This window comes from Perognathus longimembris, chromosome 17, assembly GCF_023159225.1.
Source record: "Perognathus longimembris pacificus isolate PPM17 chromosome 17, ASM2315922v1, whole genome shotgun sequence".
Lineage (NCBI taxonomy): Eukaryota > Metazoa > Chordata > Mammalia > Rodentia > Heteromyidae > Perognathus > Perognathus longimembris.
The window spans coordinates 28,008,870-28,027,802 of record NC_063177.1 but is presented as its reverse complement, the minus strand read 5'-3'; the positions used below and the strand labels follow the sequence as shown (position 1 = coordinate 28,027,802).

Genomic DNA, 18,933 nt, shown 5'->3' with positions numbered 1-18,933 from the left:
CGTCATGCATGGGGCTGGGGACTGAACCCTCACATGGGCAAGTGCCCTACCACTGAACTATATATACTCCCAGCCTTCCCTGAAGTGTTTCATTTAACTAGAATTGAGAACGGACAGCTCTGAAGTTTCGCAGCCGAGTGGTAAGTGACCTGGCCTCTGCCCACTCTCATACAGGAAACAGCCAATAGCTCAGGAATGCTGTCTCAACTCCCATCTCTCCCTCTTGCTCTCTCACACACCTTTCTCCACATTCAGGAGCAAAGGGAACCTTGTTAACCTCTCAACCAGCACATATCCTGGCCTTCTGTTAGGATGGGGATTGGGCTCTGGCCACTGAAAAGTGGCAACTGTAACATGCCCACTTCAAGCTGATCCTTGGGATCTCTTGTTCCCTAGCAATGCAAAGAATTCAAGGAAGAACTGAGGCTTTGAGAGTGGCAAAGCTGGGCTGGGAATATGGCCTAGTGGCAAGAGTGCTTGCCTTGTATACATGAAGCCCTAGGTTCAATTCCTCAGCACCACATATATAGAAAAGACCAGAAGTGGTGCTGTGGCTCAAGTGGCAGAATGCTAGCCTTGAGCAAAAAGGAAGCCAGGGACAGTGCTCAGGCCCTGAGTTCAAGGCCCAGGACTAGCCAAAAAAAAAAAAAAAGAGCGGCAAAGCTACCAACGGGATACACAAATTAGACTGCAAGGCAAGAAATATACCTGAGCTGTGCTAGGCCACTGAAACTTTTTGCCAGTCCTGGGGCTTGGAAGTCAGGGCCTGAGCACTGCCACTAGCTTCTTTTTGCTCAAGGCTAGCACTCTACCTCTTAAGCCACAGCACCACTTCCGGCTTTTTCTGTTTATGTGGTCCTGAGGAAACAAATCCAGGGCTTCATGAATGCTAGGCAAGCACTCTACCACTAAGTCACATTCCCAGCCTCCAATAAAACTTTTGAGTGGCTAGTTAGAGCCTTTACACACATTGACTAATATTGGACCTTACTTGATACATGTTTGTTATAATAAAACTGTTCTGAGCAGAAGTAACTTCCCAAAGACAAGGCATACAGGCAAAGCATTCAGTAAACCTCTTCCATTGCCCACATTAGATTCTCTCTACAGCAAAGGTCCTCAAGGGAGACTCTCTTCAGGAGGAAGCTGCATTAGAGACTGCACCCACCTTTCCATCATGTACTCCAGGTTGGTTAGCCTTGCTTCCCCTGTGGAGACTACGTGGATGGCGTAGGAGCTAAGAGAGCGGTGGACAAAGCCCCAGGAATGTAAATATCTCAGGGCCTCTGAAATCTGGAGCAGTAAGTGCACAATCACTTCCATGTGCAGTACTGGGAACTGGGACCTCTGCAAGTGAGAGAGAAAGTGCCAGAGACAAAGGGCGAAATCTCCTGATACTACAGGAATCCCATTTTACTGATGGGGAACTTAAAGCTCAGTGAGGTTCAGTGACTGGCCTAAGTCCCACCTATCAGGAACCCACGGATCCAAACCTAGGGAGAATGTTTTCAAAGGCTGGTATGTGCATCAGGCTCGGTGTGAAAGAAAATGTCAAAAGAGGTACCCCTCCTTCCATGAGTAAACTTTCCTTGGCCTCTCCCTATTTAAATTCATGCTTGTGGGAGAATGTGGAAGCTCAAAGGACTCCAATGAATAGAGAACCAATCCATCCCTTCTGAGATCCTGCCTCAAAAAAACGAGGATGGAGGAAGGAGAAGGAAGGAGGAAGGAGAAGGAAGGAGGAGGGAGGAGGAGGAGACAATAATAGAATCACATTAGTTCTAACCACATGTATCAGCCTTTAGATGGGCACATTACCTTGCCACATAAATTAGGCCATAAAGTCAAAAGGGTTAGATATTTATCTTCTCTCCCTGTACAAATGAGAAGTATGAAGCAGATACAGAGGGATGGGGGGGGGGGAGGCAGCTAGAGGGAAATCCACAGAGCAGCTATTTACTCGTTCATGTAGGACACTGAACAGTGTGCCAATGGTGACACGCTCATATACAAGGCGGATCTTCTCCAGGTCCTGGGACAAGCATACAGCCATCAGCTGTAATAAATGAGGGTGTCTCAGCTTGCTGCAAAAGAAAATTAGTTTAAGAATATATAGGGAATAGGGAAACATACTACAACCATAGGTGTTTTTCTGTGCTCTTTGAATACATTCTAAACAAATAGCACTTGCATACAACATTTTTCTAAGAAAACAGAATGGATTAAAGATAGAGGTCTCTGTGGATAGACTACTGGCCTCTCAGACCATAAGGGATTAGTCATCAGTGAAACAATACAATTCTCCTGAGAACACTGAACAACACTGTACTGTGATCCTAACTACGGCTTAAAGAAATGCATCTTATGAAATTGTAACCTCTTTGTACAATTACTTAATAACAAATTTTTAAGAGCTGGACGATGGTAGCTCCTGCCTGTAATCCTAGCTACTCAGGAGGCTGAGATCTGATGATGGCAGTTCAAAACCAGCCTAGACAGGAAAATTCCTGAGACTCTTATCTCCAATTAATCATTCAAAAAGAAATCTGAGGGGCTGGGAGTGTAGCTTGGTGGCTGAGTGCTTACCTAGCATGCATGAAGCCCTGGGTTCAATTCCTTAGTACCGCATAAACAGAAAAAGAAGGAAGTGGTACTGTGGCTCAAGTGGTAGAGTGCTAGCCTTGAGTAAAAAGAAGCTCAGCAACAGCTTCTAGGCCTTGAGTTCAAGCCCCAGGACTGGCCAAAAAATAAAAAAGCCAAAAGTTGAGCTAGGAGAGGAGAGGCCAGGGGAAAGAAGGGAGGGAAGGAGAGGGAGGGAGCTTCTTACTCTTAGAATGTAACCAGAGGCCTGGGATATAGCTCAGTGGCAGAGCTTGCCTAGAAATGAGGCAACATCCTTCTAGCAACAATAAGTTATTCAGCTGACTTCTTAGAAGTCAGGAAGAAAGGACTTAATCTCTCTGCAGATGCCTCCTGCAGTAGCTGAATGACCTATTCAGGAGACAGAACTCTCTCACTGAACAATGAGCCTGGGTCCATCCTTAGGGCTTTGGCTACCTTGATGTGAAATGATAAATAAAAAGCCTGATATAGAAGGAGTTGAAGAATCTAACCCTGAAGCCATAAAACCCTTAGGAACTAAAAACTGTAGGTATGTTCTCAAGGTTAGAAGCCCGGCTGTTAGATATCTGCATTTCATACACTGCTAAGATATATGAAAACAAAAAGTCACATGCTCACCATATAAACATAGAGCCCCACATGGGAAGGCCTCAGGGGCTGCAGGCAGGAAAGCCAGGCCTGAAATCTGGACTATCCACAGACATGGGTTAAAGATAATCAATAAAGTCAAGCCCCCGTGCCGGAACCAATGGCTCATGCCTATAATCCTAGCTATTCAAGAGGCTGAGATCTGAGATCACAGTTCAAAGCCAGCCCAGGCAGGAAAGTCCATGAGATTCTTGGATCCAATTAACCACCAGAAAACTGGAAGTGGTACTGTGGCTCAAGTGGGAGAGTGCTAGCCTAGAGAGCTGAAGAGCTCAGGGACAGTGCCCAGGCCCAGAGTTCAAATCCTACGACGGACAGACAGACAGACAGACAGACAGACACACACACACACACACACACACACACACACATACACACACACAAATTGAGCCCCTTAACATCATAATCCTACTCTTCAACTTTCTTGTTAGTCTTTGGAATTCAAGTCAACCAATTCTAACAACCAGGAAAGGCTGGGGGGACAAGGGAACTGGTACTCCATGTTCCAGGGACAGCACTGCATAGCCAAGAATCTGGGTCTATGGTCCTGGCCTGTGATAAGCCTGGTCACTAGGCCTCCTTACCTGCTTTGTTGTTGCTCAGCAATCAGCAAGTCTGCCAGCCTCAGCCTGCTGCAGTGAGAGTGAGTGAGATTTAACTCCTTTACTGTGACTCTGTTCCCATTCCATATCAGGCTACAAGAACAAGAGAGAATGCAAGGCAAGGGCATGAACAGCCACAGTTTGGTTAAGCCAGCCTTCCCATCCAGACTAAAGCAGTAGGGTTAACACACAATCTCTAACAATGTTTAGGGTGGGCGAATCCTTCTCCCCCACACTAGCCCTAGATTCTAAAACACTTTGGGGAATTAGGTGAGGGACAGGAAGTCACAAGAGGATTCAAGGAGGGAGTGATTGGATCAGGACTATGTGTTAGAAACAATGGTATGGGGCTGGGAATACGGCCTAGTGGCAAGAGCGCTTGCCTCGTATACATGAAGCCCTGGGTTCGATTCCTCACATATATAGAGAAGGCCAGAAGTGGCGCTGTGGCTCAAGTGGCAGAGTGCTAGCCTTGAACAAAAAGAAGCCAGGGGCAGTGCTCAGACTCTGAGTCTAAGCACCAGGACTGGCAAAAGAAAAGAAAAAGAAAAAAGAAAGACAATGGTATGAACAGTATAAGCAATAGGTGGGGGCTGAGGATATGGCTTAGTGGCAAGAGTGCTTGCCTCCTATACATGAAGCCCTAGGTTCAATTCCCCAGCATCACATATACAGAAAACGACTAGAGTGGCACTGTGGCTCAAGTGGTAGAGTGCTAGCCTTGAGCAAAAAAAGAAGCCACGGATAGTGCTCAGGCTCTGAGTCCAAGCCCCAGGACGGGCCAAAAATAAATAAATAAATAAATAAATGAAATAGGTAAATAGGTAAGGTAGTGATGGTCCAGAGAAAGAGATACCAGTGAGGAGGTTGTCTAGACTGGGTGAAAGATACTGATGACTTGAACAGAGGCAGCAGCAACAGGACAGAACCAAAGGTACCTCACAACAAACTCATGGCATACAGCCAGGTATCAGTGGCTCACACATCGTAATCCTAGCTACTCAGGACGCTGAGATCTGAAGATTGTGGTTCAGAGCAAGCGTGGGCAGCAAAGTCTGTGAGACTCTTATCTCCAAAACTCAAAAACTGGAAGTGCAACTGTGGTTCAAAGTAGTAGAGCTCTAACCTTGAGCACAAAAGCCCAGGGACGGGCACCCGGGCCCTGAGTTCAAGCCCCAGGACCAGCACCAAAATAATAATAATAAATCATATATTAATGTAGTATATTATTAATAATATATTCTGTGCATAATATGTTAATTATAATACATTATATAATAATTATTATTATTAATGTCATAGGCAGAAAAACAAGGAGCCCCATCACAATCTGGCAGAAGCCCTTTTAGAATGGTGTGTTTTCGGGGCTGGGAATATGGCCTAGTGGTAAAGTGCTCACCTCGTATACATGAAGCCCTGGGTTCAATTCCTCAGCACCACATATATAGGAAAAAGCCAGAAGTGGAGCTGTGGCTGAAGAGGTAGAGTACTAGCCTTGAGCAAAAAGAAGCCAGGGACAGTGCTCAGGCCCTGAGTCCACGCCCCAGGACTGGCAACAAAAACAAAAACAGAATGGTGTGTTTTCTTTGTTTACTTGTTTTGTTTTTTGTGCCAGGGCCACCTTCTTCAAGGGCCTTAATACCCTTTCTCCTGTAGTAGAGGCAAGACAACCACAACTTAAGCTGCCTCTGGCACTTTAATAGATAGTCTTTCAGGGCAGCAGTTCTCTCCCCAGAGGATATTTGGCAGTGTGTATAGAGTCACAAGTGAGGGCTATGAGGGGCCACTAGTGGTACCTCGTGGCAGACATGCCTAAACATTCTACAATGCACAGCTCTGCCCTCAATACAAAGGATCATCTGGCCAGAAATGTTTGCAGTGAGAAACTGATGTAGACAAGGTCTTGAGTACTTCCTTGTGTTTGGGAAGAACCCTTCCACACCTAAGGAAGTCACACCCAGCCCATTCTTTCCATGGAGCTCTGCCACCTCCACTGGCCAGCTCTTGCTTACTTGGTCATCACCATGTAGGGGCCACTGAAGAAAGAGAAGGTGGGCTCATCGTCGGCTTGAATCACTTCTTTTTCTCCAATTATTGGAAGAGATCCTAGGTAAGCCAGCTGTGTCCCCCCTGTGTGACAAAACTAAAACCAAAACATAGCCTCAAATTGTGAGGAGAAAAGCGGAAAGCACAATACCTCCTGAATTTGTCAGCCAGCTAAAAATAATGGAAGCTACTATACACACTGGATATTATTCCCCGTTTCTTCTCTCCCTCCCTCCCCACCCCCTTTCTTTCTCTCCAAGGTTTCACTACTTTGCTAAGGATAGGAGTATAGTCACGCAAAAGGGCTGTGTGACTGTCCAGTCAGTCCTGTAAACACTGGCTGTTGAGGGCAATGTCTTACCTTCCCAAAGCCAAAACTGTAGATATTTTGAGCAGAAATAACTCCAGGTTTAAGAAGTCGTTTGGGGGAACTATTAGGGCTTCTATAAATGTTTAAAAGGAAAAAAATAAAAATTAACTATTAGAATCTATAGGAACAATGCTAAACCATGTTTTCAAAATATGTAACTGGTTTGGTCTTCACTATTTGACTAGCCTAGAATTCACCACATAGCGAAGACTGGCCTTAAACTCTTGATCCTCCCTGCCCTTGACTCCCTAGTGCTGAGATTACAGGTATGTTCAGCCATGACCTCTAGGTTGTTTCTTTTCTTGAGTCCAATCTCTTTCATTATGGAATGGTACACTGAAGACATTGGGCAACTGTAGCACCCCTAGATGGTGAAAACAAGGAAACTGTCTCTGCACAAAACAGTCCCTCATGCAATCATTGAGGATGTGGCCTCTGCTTTCTTTCCACTAGCAGCCACATTTTATAAAGTACAGAATGCTTCACAAATTTTGCATGTCATCCTTGTGCGGGCACCATAATAATTTTCTCTGTATTCCAATTTTAGTACATGTGCAGCCAAATGAGCGTTCCAATTTGACTCTGTATCAGGCACTGAATACACATTGTGTAATAGCTCACCTCTGAGAGGGTGCCTGCGATTCTCACCTCCTAGTATTCATGTTCCCTCATCACAGGTCAGATGTTGCTAAGTAGTACATTGCAGAAATGACAGAAGTTGCTTTCAAGGCTACATCTACCACCACTTCGGCCCTGATCTCTCTTAGTACACTGGCTGCTCCGGGGAACTGTGAGGATATTCAATCAGAGTTATAGAGAGGCCCAACACCTATCACCCATTTGTCCACCATGTGAGCGTGCCATTTTGAAAAGGATCTTCCATCCTCAGTCAAGTCTTCAGATGATGGCAGCAGCACATGATCTTTTTTTTTTTCTTTGCCAGTCCTGGGACTTGAACTTAGAGGCCTGGGCACTGTCTCTGAGCTCTTTTTGCTCAAGGCTAGCTCTCTACCTCTTACCACTTGAGCCACAGCACCATTTCAAGCTTTTTCTGTTTATGTGGTACTGAGGAATCGAACCCAGGGCTTCATGCATGCTAGGCAACTGCTCTACCACTAAGCAACATTCCCAGCCCCAGAAAATGATCTTGACGGCAGTGTATCTAAGCCATTCTCTAACTCCTACCCTACAGAAAATGTGTGAGACAAAACTAGTCGAAACTTGCTAAATCTGAGGGGTGACTACGTGAAAGCAGATAAATACAGAGGCTACTGATTTCCAAGCCTCCTCTTTGCTTACACCAAGAAGTCAAACTGAGAAAATATTCTGTTGCTACAGGGGCTGATTCTCCTTCTTGGTCAATGGTAAAGTTGCTGGAGGGATGGTACCTTCCAGCCTAGCCTGCTTGGGTCTCATGAACCAATGTAAACTGCACTTCTGCTCTTGGAAGTATTACAGGCTCTATCTTCTTAGCAACTCATCAGCACCAAGCTTTCTTCCCTGCTTCAACCTGCTATGCTGCTAGAGAACGAGAGGCAAACTAGACATCCCAACTGATCCTTTGTGACCATGGGGTTGATAAGCCACAATGTCGCCTCATTTGAGTAAAGGAAAACCCCTTTCCTATACCAAATCAGCTGTCTCCTCTAGAAACAAGAGCCTAGACTTAGGGCTCAAAGATCTAGGAGAGAGTAGGCCATTTTCTGACCAGGGGCCCAGACTTTGAGCTGGCAATGTGGAGAAGACTCCAGCATCTGCAACAGCCAAATAAGAGCTACCAAGGACAAGGCTTCCAGCTCTTTCCAAGGAAGCTTCAGGGAAGTGGGTGTGGCACTTAGGAGAGTGAGAGTTCTGTTTAAATAAAGAAACTAACTGTTCTTTAACAGTGATTCTGATAACAACTATAGTTCAGACCTGTCTTGTTTTCATACCTAAACCTCTTAGCCCACACTATGAAACTAAAGTCTGTGTGAAGGGGAGAAAACACCGACTTCATCTCTGTACGACTGAGTTACCTATGGACAATCATTCTGTTCCCAACAGTGCTACTAGCTTCTTTCCTTCCCCAAACACAGTCCTATGAGGAATCTTATCCAACATGGCACACTCACAGATCTGACAGGCCAATTTTTTTTTTTTTTTTTGCCAGTCCTGGGGCTTGAACTCAGGGCCTGAGCGCTGTCCCTGGCTTCATTTTGCTCAAGGCTAGCCCTCTGCCACTTGAGCCACAGAGCCACTTCTGACTTTTTTCTCTACATGTGGTATTGAGGAATCCAACCTAGGGCTTCATGTATGTGAGGCAAGTACTCTACCACTAAGCCATATTCCCCACCCCATGACGGGCCAATTCTTATTTCAAACAATTCTGTGATTTCTTTTCCTTCCTTTTTCCTTCCTTCCTTTCTTCCCCCCACCCTCCTTCCCTCCCTTCCCACCCCCCCACCCCCAACTCTCTCTTGCCAGTCCTGGACTCTGTCCCTACCTTTTTTTTTTTTTGCTCAAGGCTAGCACTCTATCACTTGAGCCACATCTCTACTTCTAGGTTTTCTGATGTCTAATTGGAGATGAGTCACAGATTTTCCTGCACAGGCTGGCTTTGAGCCACCATCCTCAGATCTCAGCCTCCTGAGTAGCTAGGATTACAAGTGTGAGCCACAAGAGCCAGCATTCTTCTGTCTCTTGTGTTTTGTTTCTCTGTCTCTCTCTTCTCCTTCTCGTTCTTTTGTGGCAATTCTGGGGGTGAACTCAGAGCTTATCTTGGCAGGGACTATACCTCAAGCCCTGAGTTCAAACCCCAGGATCGGCAGAAAAAATAAAAGAAGAAGAAAATACATTAAAATCCATTAGTCTTCCATTTACCCAAAAGTAAAGATGCCTAATATAGTTATAAGATATGTGCTATAGCTGGGCACTGGTGGCTCATCCCTATGATTCTAGCTACTCAGAAGCTACTGAAATCTGAGGATCACCATTTGAATCCAGCTTAGGCAAAGATAGTCTATGAGAATCTTATCTCCAATTAACCACCCCCCCAAAAGCTTAGGGATAGTGCCCAGGCCATGAGTTCAAGTTTTAGGACTAGCACCAAAAAAATGTTAATAAAAATGCTATGACTAGCAGTTGAAAATTTAAAAATTTATCAACACTTGATAACTTGGGTTTCCCCTCACACACCTGCAGTGCTGGGCCTCACTGGTTTTCATTCCTGGCTGGACTGTGAGCTTACTGTACTGAGCCCCTACCAAGCATCAGGCAGCTGAATTTTACTGGTGATGAATGAGACACAGACCCTGTATGACAGGAGTTCACAATCTAACTGGCAACAGAGAAGACCACACCCTAATAAGATAGTCATAAACTCTGACAAGTCTCCCTACACTCTGAAGGAATACACTCCGGCGTACACAGAGGAGGCTGAAAAGATCTGAGAATCATGTTTTGAACCAATCCCTGGCAGGAAGCCCATGAGACTGTTATCTCCAACTTACACCCAAAAAGTTGGAAGTGAGCTACGGCTCAAGTGATAAAGCACCAGCCTTGATCAAAAAAAGCTAATGGGCAGTGCCCAAGCCCTGAGTTCAAGTTCCAGTACCTATATTTCTCCTCCAAAAAAATAGAACAGCCCAAGTTCAGATGAGGAGGAAAAAGCCGGCCAGCTGCTCTGGGTGAAAGTTTTCTGCCAGGCTCCTTAGAACTGACAAGTTCCTCTCTTGCTGACTGTGGGGTAGTAGTTCCCACTGGAGACCACAATCACTTCCTCTAGGCCCCAGTGGAGGAGGAGTCAGAGCATCTGGTGTCCACAATTAGGGCCACTGTTTGCTCTTTCCAGGCTCACTGTTTGGGATGGGCCAGAGGCCAGAGGGCATCAATATGGAGGAGACCAAGGCAGCCTTTGTCATAGGTCTCCGTGAAGAGGAATGGGGTAATCTACAACATTCCACTCTACTCAAAGTTATACTCACCCCTGTATGAGGCCCCCAAACCAAGGTGGGCTACAGATGAGCCGCTGAGAGGAGTCTACCTTCTTCAGGAGGTCATAAGAGAAACCCTGGATAATGGCCTGCATGTGGGAGGTACAGCGCTGCATGAACTCCACCATCTGCAACACATAGCAGACAAGTCAGAGCTGGCCACAGCAGCCTTCCATGGGAATGGAGGATGGCATGTGTGTGTGTGAACGGTTCAAGGAGCTAAGAGCTCCCAACAGGAAAATTTCTGAAAAGGAAAGACCCTAGATGATTTTTTTAAAAAGATTACATGATGTTTTCAAGAACAGTATTTGTCCATCATTTCTTCCAACTCTTTCCCTTCAGCAGATGAAGAACCTGAGGGAGAGGGAAGTAAAACTTTCTGTCCAAGGCCTAACAGCTAATGAGCAAGAGAATCAAAGGCAGGAAAGGATATTCAGTAAGCAAAGGCATTGGACAATAGGAATTCTTTTCTTTTACATTTGTCATGTTATTTAAACTTCACTAACACATCACACGGAACTGACATTAGTGGCTCACATCTGTAATCATACCCTCTTAGGCGGCTGAAACCTGATGGATTGGGGTTCAAAGCAAGCCTGGGCAGAGAAGTCTGTGAGATTCCACCTCCAATTATCCAGCAAAATGCCAGACTAGAGTCATGGCTCAAGTGGTATAGAGTGCCACTGTGAACAAGAAAGCCAAGCAAGAACTTGCAGCCTAGAGTTCAAGCCCTGGTACCAGCACATACATACACCCCCCCCATACACACACATGTACACATACACACACACAATGCTGAGTGCTTGTGGCTCATACCTGTAATCCTACCTACTCAGGAGGCTGGGATCTGAGGATCATGATTGAAAGCCAGCCCAGGCAGGAAAGTTCATAAGACTTATCTCCAGTTAACAACCAAAAAGCTAAACGTGGAGCTGTGGCTTAAGTGGTAGAACAAGTGCCTTGAGCACACAATAGCTTAGGGACAGCTCTGAGTTTAAGCCCCAGGACTTGTATAAAAGTAATAATAAAATAAATCCCTTTTCCTGTATGGGGAGCTGGAAATGTTTTCTCTTTTTCTACTATCATACAAAAAACAAAATCTTGCTAAAACAACAACAACACACATAAGAAAAGCAAGTAAACAAATAAACAAAAACACACACACAAAAAAAAACATGAGCTGGAAGCAGTGATGCATATCTGGAATCCCAGCATTCCAGAGACTGGGACATGGCTAGGAGTGTGGCTTAGTGATAGAGTGTTTGCCTAGTATGCATGAAGCACTGAGTTCAATTCCTCAGTACCACATAAACAGAAACAGCCAGAAGTGGCGCTGTGGCTCAAGTAGTAGAGGGCCAGCCTTGAGCACGAGAAGCTCAAGGGCAATGCCCAGGCCCTGAGTTCAAGCCCCAGATTGGCAAAAAAAAAAAAAAAAAATGGGGGGGGGGCGCTCACTCAAATGGCCTTGCTAGATCCAGCTGCAATGGCAATGGCAAAGGGTGATCGTCCATAAGCAGCTGAAAATGCCTCCTGCAATTAACCAGTTTACCCAGGCCTTGGACCTCCAGACAGCTACACAGATACTTCAGGTAGCCCACAAGTACAGGACAGAGACAAAGCAGAAAGCAGAAGAAGCAGAGACTGTTGACCCAAGCTGAGGAAAAAGCTGCTGGTCCCCACAAAGAGACCTTCATCCCTTCAAGCAGGGGTTGGTTAACATGTTGGTGGAGAACAAGAAGGCTCTGCTCACGGTGATGGCACATGACATGGACCGCACTGAACTGGTTGTATCCATGTCTGCCCTGAGCTGCAAGATGGGCGTTCTTTTCTGCATCAAGAGGATGGCCAGGCTGGGGTGCCTCATCCACCAGAAGACACCCACCAGTGTTGCCTTCACTCTAAATTGGAAGACAAAGGATCTCTGGCTCAGCTGGTGGAGGCTACCAGGACCAGTTACAATGAAAGATATGATGAGATCCGTCATCACTGGGGAGGCAATGTCCTGGGTCCAAAATCTGTGGTTCTAATTGCCAAGGTGGAAAAGGCAGAGGCTAGGCTGGGAATATGGCCTAGTGGTAAAGTGCTCACCTCGTATACATGAAGCCCTGGGTTTGACTCCTCAGCACCACATATATAGAAAAAGCCAGAAGTGGCGTTGTGGCTCAAGTGGTAGAGTGCTAGCCTTGAGCAAAAAGAAGCCAGGGACAGTGCTCAGGCCCTGAGTCCATGCCCCAGGACTGGCAACAAAAACAAAACAAAACAAAAGGAGAAGGCTAAAGAGCTGGCCACCAAGCTGGGTTAAGTATGCTGACTTCTCTGTACATGAAGATAATAAAAATCCTTCTTCCAGAAAAAAAAATTCTAAATGACAATTGTTTTTCTTTCCCACTTAATTAAAGATAGGTAGAAAGGGGCTGGGAATATGGCCTAGTGGTAGAGTGCTTGCCTCGCATACAAGACGTCCTGGGTTCGATTCCTCAGCACCACATATAGAAAAAGCCAGAAGTGGCGCTGTGGCTCAAGTGGTAGAGTGTTAGTCTTGAGCAAAAGGAAGCCAGGGACAGTGCTCAGGCCCTGAGTCCCAAACCCCAGGACTGGCAAAACAAACAAACAAAAAAGCCGAAAAGATGGGTAGAAAGGCTAGACTTGCACAAGATTTTACTGCTGGCTAATTTGCTTTTACACAGGCCCTACGAGTCTAATGCCAAAGAAAAAACTGTCTCAAACTGTGATGCTCTCTGGGATCCTGAATGCCTGAGCAGCAATCCTATTCTTACCGGGGTGCTGCGATCCTTTCCTGCTGCCAAGGCCCAGGTCAGCACATCTCGACCCTTCTCATCGTGAAGGCGCAGGTCACCCCCTGCATCCAGCAGTTTGCTGAGGATCCACTGGTTCCCTGAAAATGCTGCTGCATGAACAGGGGTGCTTCCATCAAAGCAGCGGCTGGAGGGAAGGGAGAGTGGGTACAGTGAGTGTCTGTGACAAGACTCCTTTCTTCCAGAAAGAGGACATTCAGAGTGTAACAAGGGGCTCCAAGGCATGAACAGCAACCTTACAATATCAGTTGTGAGGCCCTTCAATTCTTTCCAATAGCTACATAGTATTCCAAATTAAGGACTGGCCATAATTAGGTTAACAAGACACTGGAATATCTCTCAAAAGTAGAGTTTTAGGGGCCCGGCGAGGTAATATCCATCCATAATCCTAACATCTGACAGGACATTGAGTTTGCAGCCAGCTCAGGCAATACAGAAAGGTTTTTTCTGAAAACATATAGGCTAAGGTAAGTGCTGGTGGCTCACGCCTGTAATCCTAGCTACTCAGGAGGCTGAGATCTGAGGTTCGCAGTTCAAATCCATCCAGGGCAGGAAAGCTTATCTCCAATTAACCACCAGAGAATTGGAAGTGATGCTGTGGCTCAAAGTGGTAGAACGCTAGCCTTGAGCAAAAGAGCCTAGAGACAGTGCCCGGGCCCTGAATTCAAGCTCCATGTCTGATAAAATAATAAATATACAGGCTTTGTTAGTTCCAATGGTAGAGGGCTTGCCTAGCAAGCATAAGGATCTGGCTTCAATACACATACACACTTCACCTTGGACTGATTGTGTAAGGATTTTTAAGCAAGTTCACCAAGTGATGTTAAATGAGGCTGGCCTGCACCTGGACACCTTGAGAACCACTGAACTATCTGCCATTGCTGGAGCCGATTATTTTTCATTTATCATGAGTATTAAGGAAAAAAGAAATAGTGGTTTATACCCAACTGAATCTTAGAAGGGAATTCAGGTCCAAATGGGATCAAAATGTATACTGTGGGATTAGAGGCTTGACTCAAGCCATAGAGCACTTGCCAGCAAGTGTGAGGTCCTGAGTTCAAATCCCAGTAAACACACACACACACACACACACACACACACACACACACACACACACACACTGTTTAAAAAACAAACCCTCATTCTGATGAGGGTAGCCCACAAAGGTCCTAAGATTCTTCTCTATTCATCCTCATGTACTAGACAGTGGTGTTAATTGTACTTACTGATTTGGATCTGATCCATGATCCACTAGCATATCAACTAATTTCTTAAGGCCCAATAATGCTGCAACAAAAAGTGCTGTTTGGCCCAAGGAATTAACTGTATCAATATGAGGTCCTGAAAAACAAATAGAGAATCAATGTAATATTAGGAATATTGGATTGCCATCTAAGGAAGCACAGACAAAAGTCTTATCTAAATGGGGTTTAGTACAAACTGATCATCCTCAAGGGTCAGACACAAAAGAAAACAAAACAAAAAAAAAAAAAAAAAAGAAGCAAAGACATGAGCGAGGAAGTGTAACTAAAACATTGAATGTCCAGAATAACAGCACCAAAAAAAGAAAAAAGGCTGGGAATGTGGCTCAACTGTAGAATACTTGCCTAGCATGCAAGAAAGCCCTGAGTCCTATAACTCAGCCACACACACGAAAAGGCCGGAAGTGGAACTGTAAGTCGGAGGTACTGCATCAAGCATACAGAAGTTAAAGCACAGTACTTAGACCTAGACCTCAAACCACATAAGTGGCAAAAATATATAAAAGAAAAGTAGAAGAAAAAAAAGGTAATGAACCTAAAAACTAAAGAGATGGAAAGCAGGACATATAGTTTTGCAGAAAAGCACAACTACTTTTTAAACATAAAGATAAATTAACTGAAAACCACTCAGACTGCATCCTCCCCCTCTTACTCTCCCAAAGGGAGAGAAGAACGATCATCAATGGCAAGAGGCAGCTGCTAAAAAGCAACACCAATTGCCAGCTTCACGCTCAGAGGAAAATGCTGCACCTCCTCCTCGTGGTTTTCGGTGCTCTACACGATCAGTGAGATTTCTCTAGTAACAAACTATAGAAATGATCCCTGAAAGTATAGTCTTAACAAGCAACTGGAACTATTTCCTAACTGGTTAAAATTCACACATATTATGCTGATGGTGATTTGTTTATGTTCTCATCCTCTTCGAATATATATTGGTATATAAATATTCTAAGTAGAATCTTTCGTTATCTGAATTTACAAAGCATTTTAAACCTGAGTTTTTAAAATACAGTGCTAGGATAATTAACATACAGTTGCTAAACAGCCAATCACGTATCAGTATTTCCAACCCACCCAAGTCCGTTGCACTCTGGGCTAGGTAACAGTGACGTCTACAAAGTGCGCCGGAAGTCTGGGCATAAGCTTAGTATTTCTAAAGCCCGGTTTCTGCCCCTAACAGGGCATTCATTACAGCGCATTAAAGTCGCAGACACACCTATTTGGACTTTATCCTGTGGTAAAATTATTCTTTTTAATGTCTTGCTTTTGCCAAATCAAGAAATTCTTATTCTACAAATGACACAGCTTGTATTTACATATTCTTCTGCTTTAAACTTCAGTAGCTTCATATTTCCAGTTTAAGACAAAACTCTCTTACGAGGCCCTGCATGATCTCACACTCACTTCATGAGTCTTATTTTGTGCCATTCCTGTCCATATAGATTTCTTGAAGATTTGACTTCTTAAGAGATTGTTGTTTGTTGGGGGACGGGGGGAATGCATGCTTGCACGTGAGTTCCTGTACTGAAGCTTTAACTCAGGGCCCAGGAGTTTTTCCACTTGACCCCAAAGCTCCCCTTCCAGTTTTGCTGGTTACTTGGAGGTAAGAGTCTCACACAGACTCTATGCTAGCTGGCATCTAACTGTGAGGCCAGATTTCAGATCTGAGATCGCAGTTCCCAGGCTCTCAATTATAGGATTGTGGGAGTGAGCCACAGGTCTAGAGGAGGGACTGTTAGCATCCCCTCCTCCTCAGGTCCTCAGCTCCTCCCTTTAGCCCCCTGAAGCACCCACACCTAAACTCTGTGCCCTAGAACTATAATGGGCCACTCCTACTCACATTAAGACCTACCTTCCCCTTTAGCCCCAGAGAAGCTGCCACCTGGATAAGGTGCAACTGCCAAATTGTTCCTTCTCCCGTGGGAGATACGGCCCCACTAATAAACATCCTTATGGACCTTCTGTACGTGACTATCTCTGTATGGTCTCCTGGGATGCCCGGTACATATACTTTCAGGGACTTCTAAGGATAGACCTATGGCTTTAAAAATTAAACTTCAAGATCCTAACAGTACTATTCCTCTTCTTATATACTAGATTTTGCAGAAACTACTCAGACAAACTATTCCTTCTCATTCAGAAAAGAACAATATGATGTCCATGAAAGCTTGTGCATTCAACCACTGTTGAAAATGTAGTGAGTGTACACTTTAGAGTAGTGGTGTATTTTAGGATTTTTTTTGTGTGTGTGTGTAGTCCTGCAGGTTTGAACTCAGGCCCCTAGACTCTGTCTCTGAGCTCTTTTTGCTCGGAGCTACCCACTCTACCACTCGAACCATACGTTTTTGGTGATTAATAGGAGATAAGAATTTCATGGACTTTCCTGCTTGGGCTGGCTTCAAACAGCAATCCTCAGATCTCAGCCTCTGTCATAGCTAGGATTACAGATGTGAGCCACACCAGTGTCTATTTTTTTAATTGTTGCTTTGTTTGTTCTCATATGTTGAAATTAGCTTCTGTTATATATTTCACATGTATTTCATAAAAGACAATATTCAGAACACTATATTCACTTGTGAAGCTTTCAGAATTCACTCACTAACATACAGTTCCAAGCATATGCTACCCTCTGTGCTTTTTTTCTCTTCCCCCTACCCTAGTAAGCTACAATTACTCCACCAGTCACAGCCTAAGTTTAAAAACTTAAAGGTCAGGCTCGGGCTTTAACCATGGGTTCTGATCCTAACTTGAGGAATTAGTATCAGAACCTAATTGAACTGTACGGTACTCACAGTTGGAGAATCAAATAACTGCTGTTGAATGGAGTCAGGGAGAGAAAAACCCTTTGAGCCAGAGCAACCATTTACTTAGAAACACAAATCTATTTATGCTTTTCAAACTGTGATAGTTCTGATTCCAGTGATGAACAATTAATATTTATCAGACCAATCCTCCCACAGATAACAAATTTAAACTGTAGGGAAAAAAATGTAAAAACTATGTGAAGCCACTGAAGAATAACAACACAACAAAAGTTTCATATGGGAGACTTTGAGGAGAGGAACTTCAGGAATGTTTTATAACTTTGAGCCTGAGAATGTGGCTAAAATTAGAGTAGAAAGGGTTTCACTGCCTTGAAGAACTAGAGGTTAGAGTTTAGGGCAAACACAGTCAATGAGACTAAGGAAGAGAGTCAGGAGGAGAAGTACCAATACTGCACGTAAACTCTACCCATTCCTTGGACTGGTTCTCCCTAAGTAGCACAATTGAAGTCTAAGCAAATGCGCTGATTTGGCTAGAGAGGTGGCTCAAGTGGGGACTCTTATCCCTAGCAAGTATAAGACCCTGAGTTCAATCCCTGGTCCCAACAAAAAAAGAAAAAGAAAAAAAATAAAGATATAGAATGTTCAAAAGATGGCTTATATTTTGTTTGTGGATTTTTATTTTTTTGGTTGTGGGACTTGAATTCAGGGCCTGGACACTGTCTGAGCTCTTTCACTCAAGGCTAGCTAGCATTCTACCTCTTTGAGCCACAGCCCCACTTCTGGTTTTCTGGCGATTAATTAGAGATAAGAGCCTCATCTTTCCTGCCAGGGATGGCTTCAATCCATGATCTCAGCTAGGATTACAGGCATGAGCCACTGGTGCCCGGATATTTTTGTCATTCGTTTGAAAAGTGCCTGAACTGTACCTATTTCTGTCTACTAGCAGGCTAAACTGCCTGCTACCTCTATCAAGTGAATACAAAGAGCAAGCTCTGGGAGAACTGTGAAAGTTCCTCTCCTCAATCCACCACAGGCCTGAAAAGACTCAATGGATGGAGCTGATTTGAAGGAGAAAAGACAGAAATCAAGTAGAGTCAAAGGCAAAGCTTCCGAGTCCAACCAACTGGAAGATCTTCTGGATCTCCAGCATAAAGCAAAACTTCCTCTAAAGGAGGACTTACAATCTCTATTGAACAGTGCAATTGCACTGGTAGGGAATCATTCACTTCTAACTTTAACTTTTGGATTTCTCCAAGAACTTAAAGTTTTCAGATGGCCCTAGTTTTTCTCTGAATGCAATTCAGAAATATGGGCCAAGTTGTATTTGCCATTTCATCTCCATACTTACCTTTCTTAAGAATTTTCTTCACTTTCACATAATTTCCTTGTTTGATATATTCATGAAGCTGCGCTTCCAAAGAGTCATTTCTGAAGGTGCCAAGCTGAACAGGACAAGGGACTGGAAGATGAACAGCCCGAGACATCCTGTTTCAAATGAGAACAACATGTGTATTGTAACTCAACTAGAAATGCAATTTAGATCAACCAAATTAGACCAATTACGATTCCTTCTGTCCATCTTTTTTTTTCTGTGCCAGTCCTAGGGCTTGAATTCAGGTCCTGGGCACTGTCTCTGAGCTTTTTTGCTCAAGATTAGCTGCTCTAATACTTGGAGCCACAACTCCACTTCCAGTCTCTACTGGAGGTTAATTTACTTTTTTGCCTGGCTGGCTTTGAACTGCAATCCATAGATCTTGGCCTCCTGAATAGTTAAGACTTACGGGAATGAGCCACCGGCATCTGGCTTGTCCACCTTTTTGATATGGTTATC

At 44.4% G+C, this 18,933-nt stretch overlaps 1 protein-coding gene, 2 non-coding genes and 1 pseudogene across 3 annotated transcripts in view; 1 reads left to right on the top strand and 3 right to left on the bottom strand.

Moving 5' to 3' along the window:
• Tex14 (testis expressed 14, intercellular bridge forming factor) overlaps window positions 1-18,832 on the bottom strand; it is a 68,437-nt gene extending 49,605 nt beyond the window's left edge. Inside the window, exons 1-9 of the mRNA XM_048365533.1 lie at window positions 18,451-18,832; window positions 14,302-14,416; window positions 13,037-13,202; window positions 10,251-10,387; window positions 6,280-6,361; window positions 5,885-6,015; window positions 3,855-3,965; window positions 1,961-2,084; window positions 1,169-1,347 (exon numbers count right to left, since the gene is read on the bottom strand). Coding sequence (XP_048221490.1) covers window positions 1,169-1,347; window positions 1,961-2,084; window positions 3,855-3,965; window positions 5,885-6,015; window positions 6,280-6,361; window positions 10,251-10,387; window positions 13,037-13,202; window positions 14,302-14,416; window positions 18,451-18,586 — 1,181 coding nt within the window. The 5' untranslated portion in view covers window positions 18,587-18,832. The remainder of the gene's footprint in view (window positions 1-1,168; window positions 1,348-1,960; window positions 2,085-3,854; window positions 3,966-5,884; window positions 6,016-6,279; window positions 6,362-10,250; window positions 10,388-13,036; window positions 13,203-14,301; window positions 14,417-18,450) is intronic.
• On the bottom strand, window positions 6,755-6,856 carry LOC125366572. Its single transcript, XR_007213869.1, has one exon. It is a non-coding gene; the product is annotated as a U6 spliceosomal RNA (small nuclear RNA).
• Window positions 11,696-12,561, top strand: LOC125365731 (annotated as a pseudogene).
• On the bottom strand, window positions 14,960-15,175 carry LOC125366640. The gene has a single exon (XR_007213928.1). It is a non-coding gene; the product is annotated as a small nucleolar RNA U3 (small nucleolar RNA).
• Window positions 18,833-18,933: the final 101 nt, after the last annotated feature.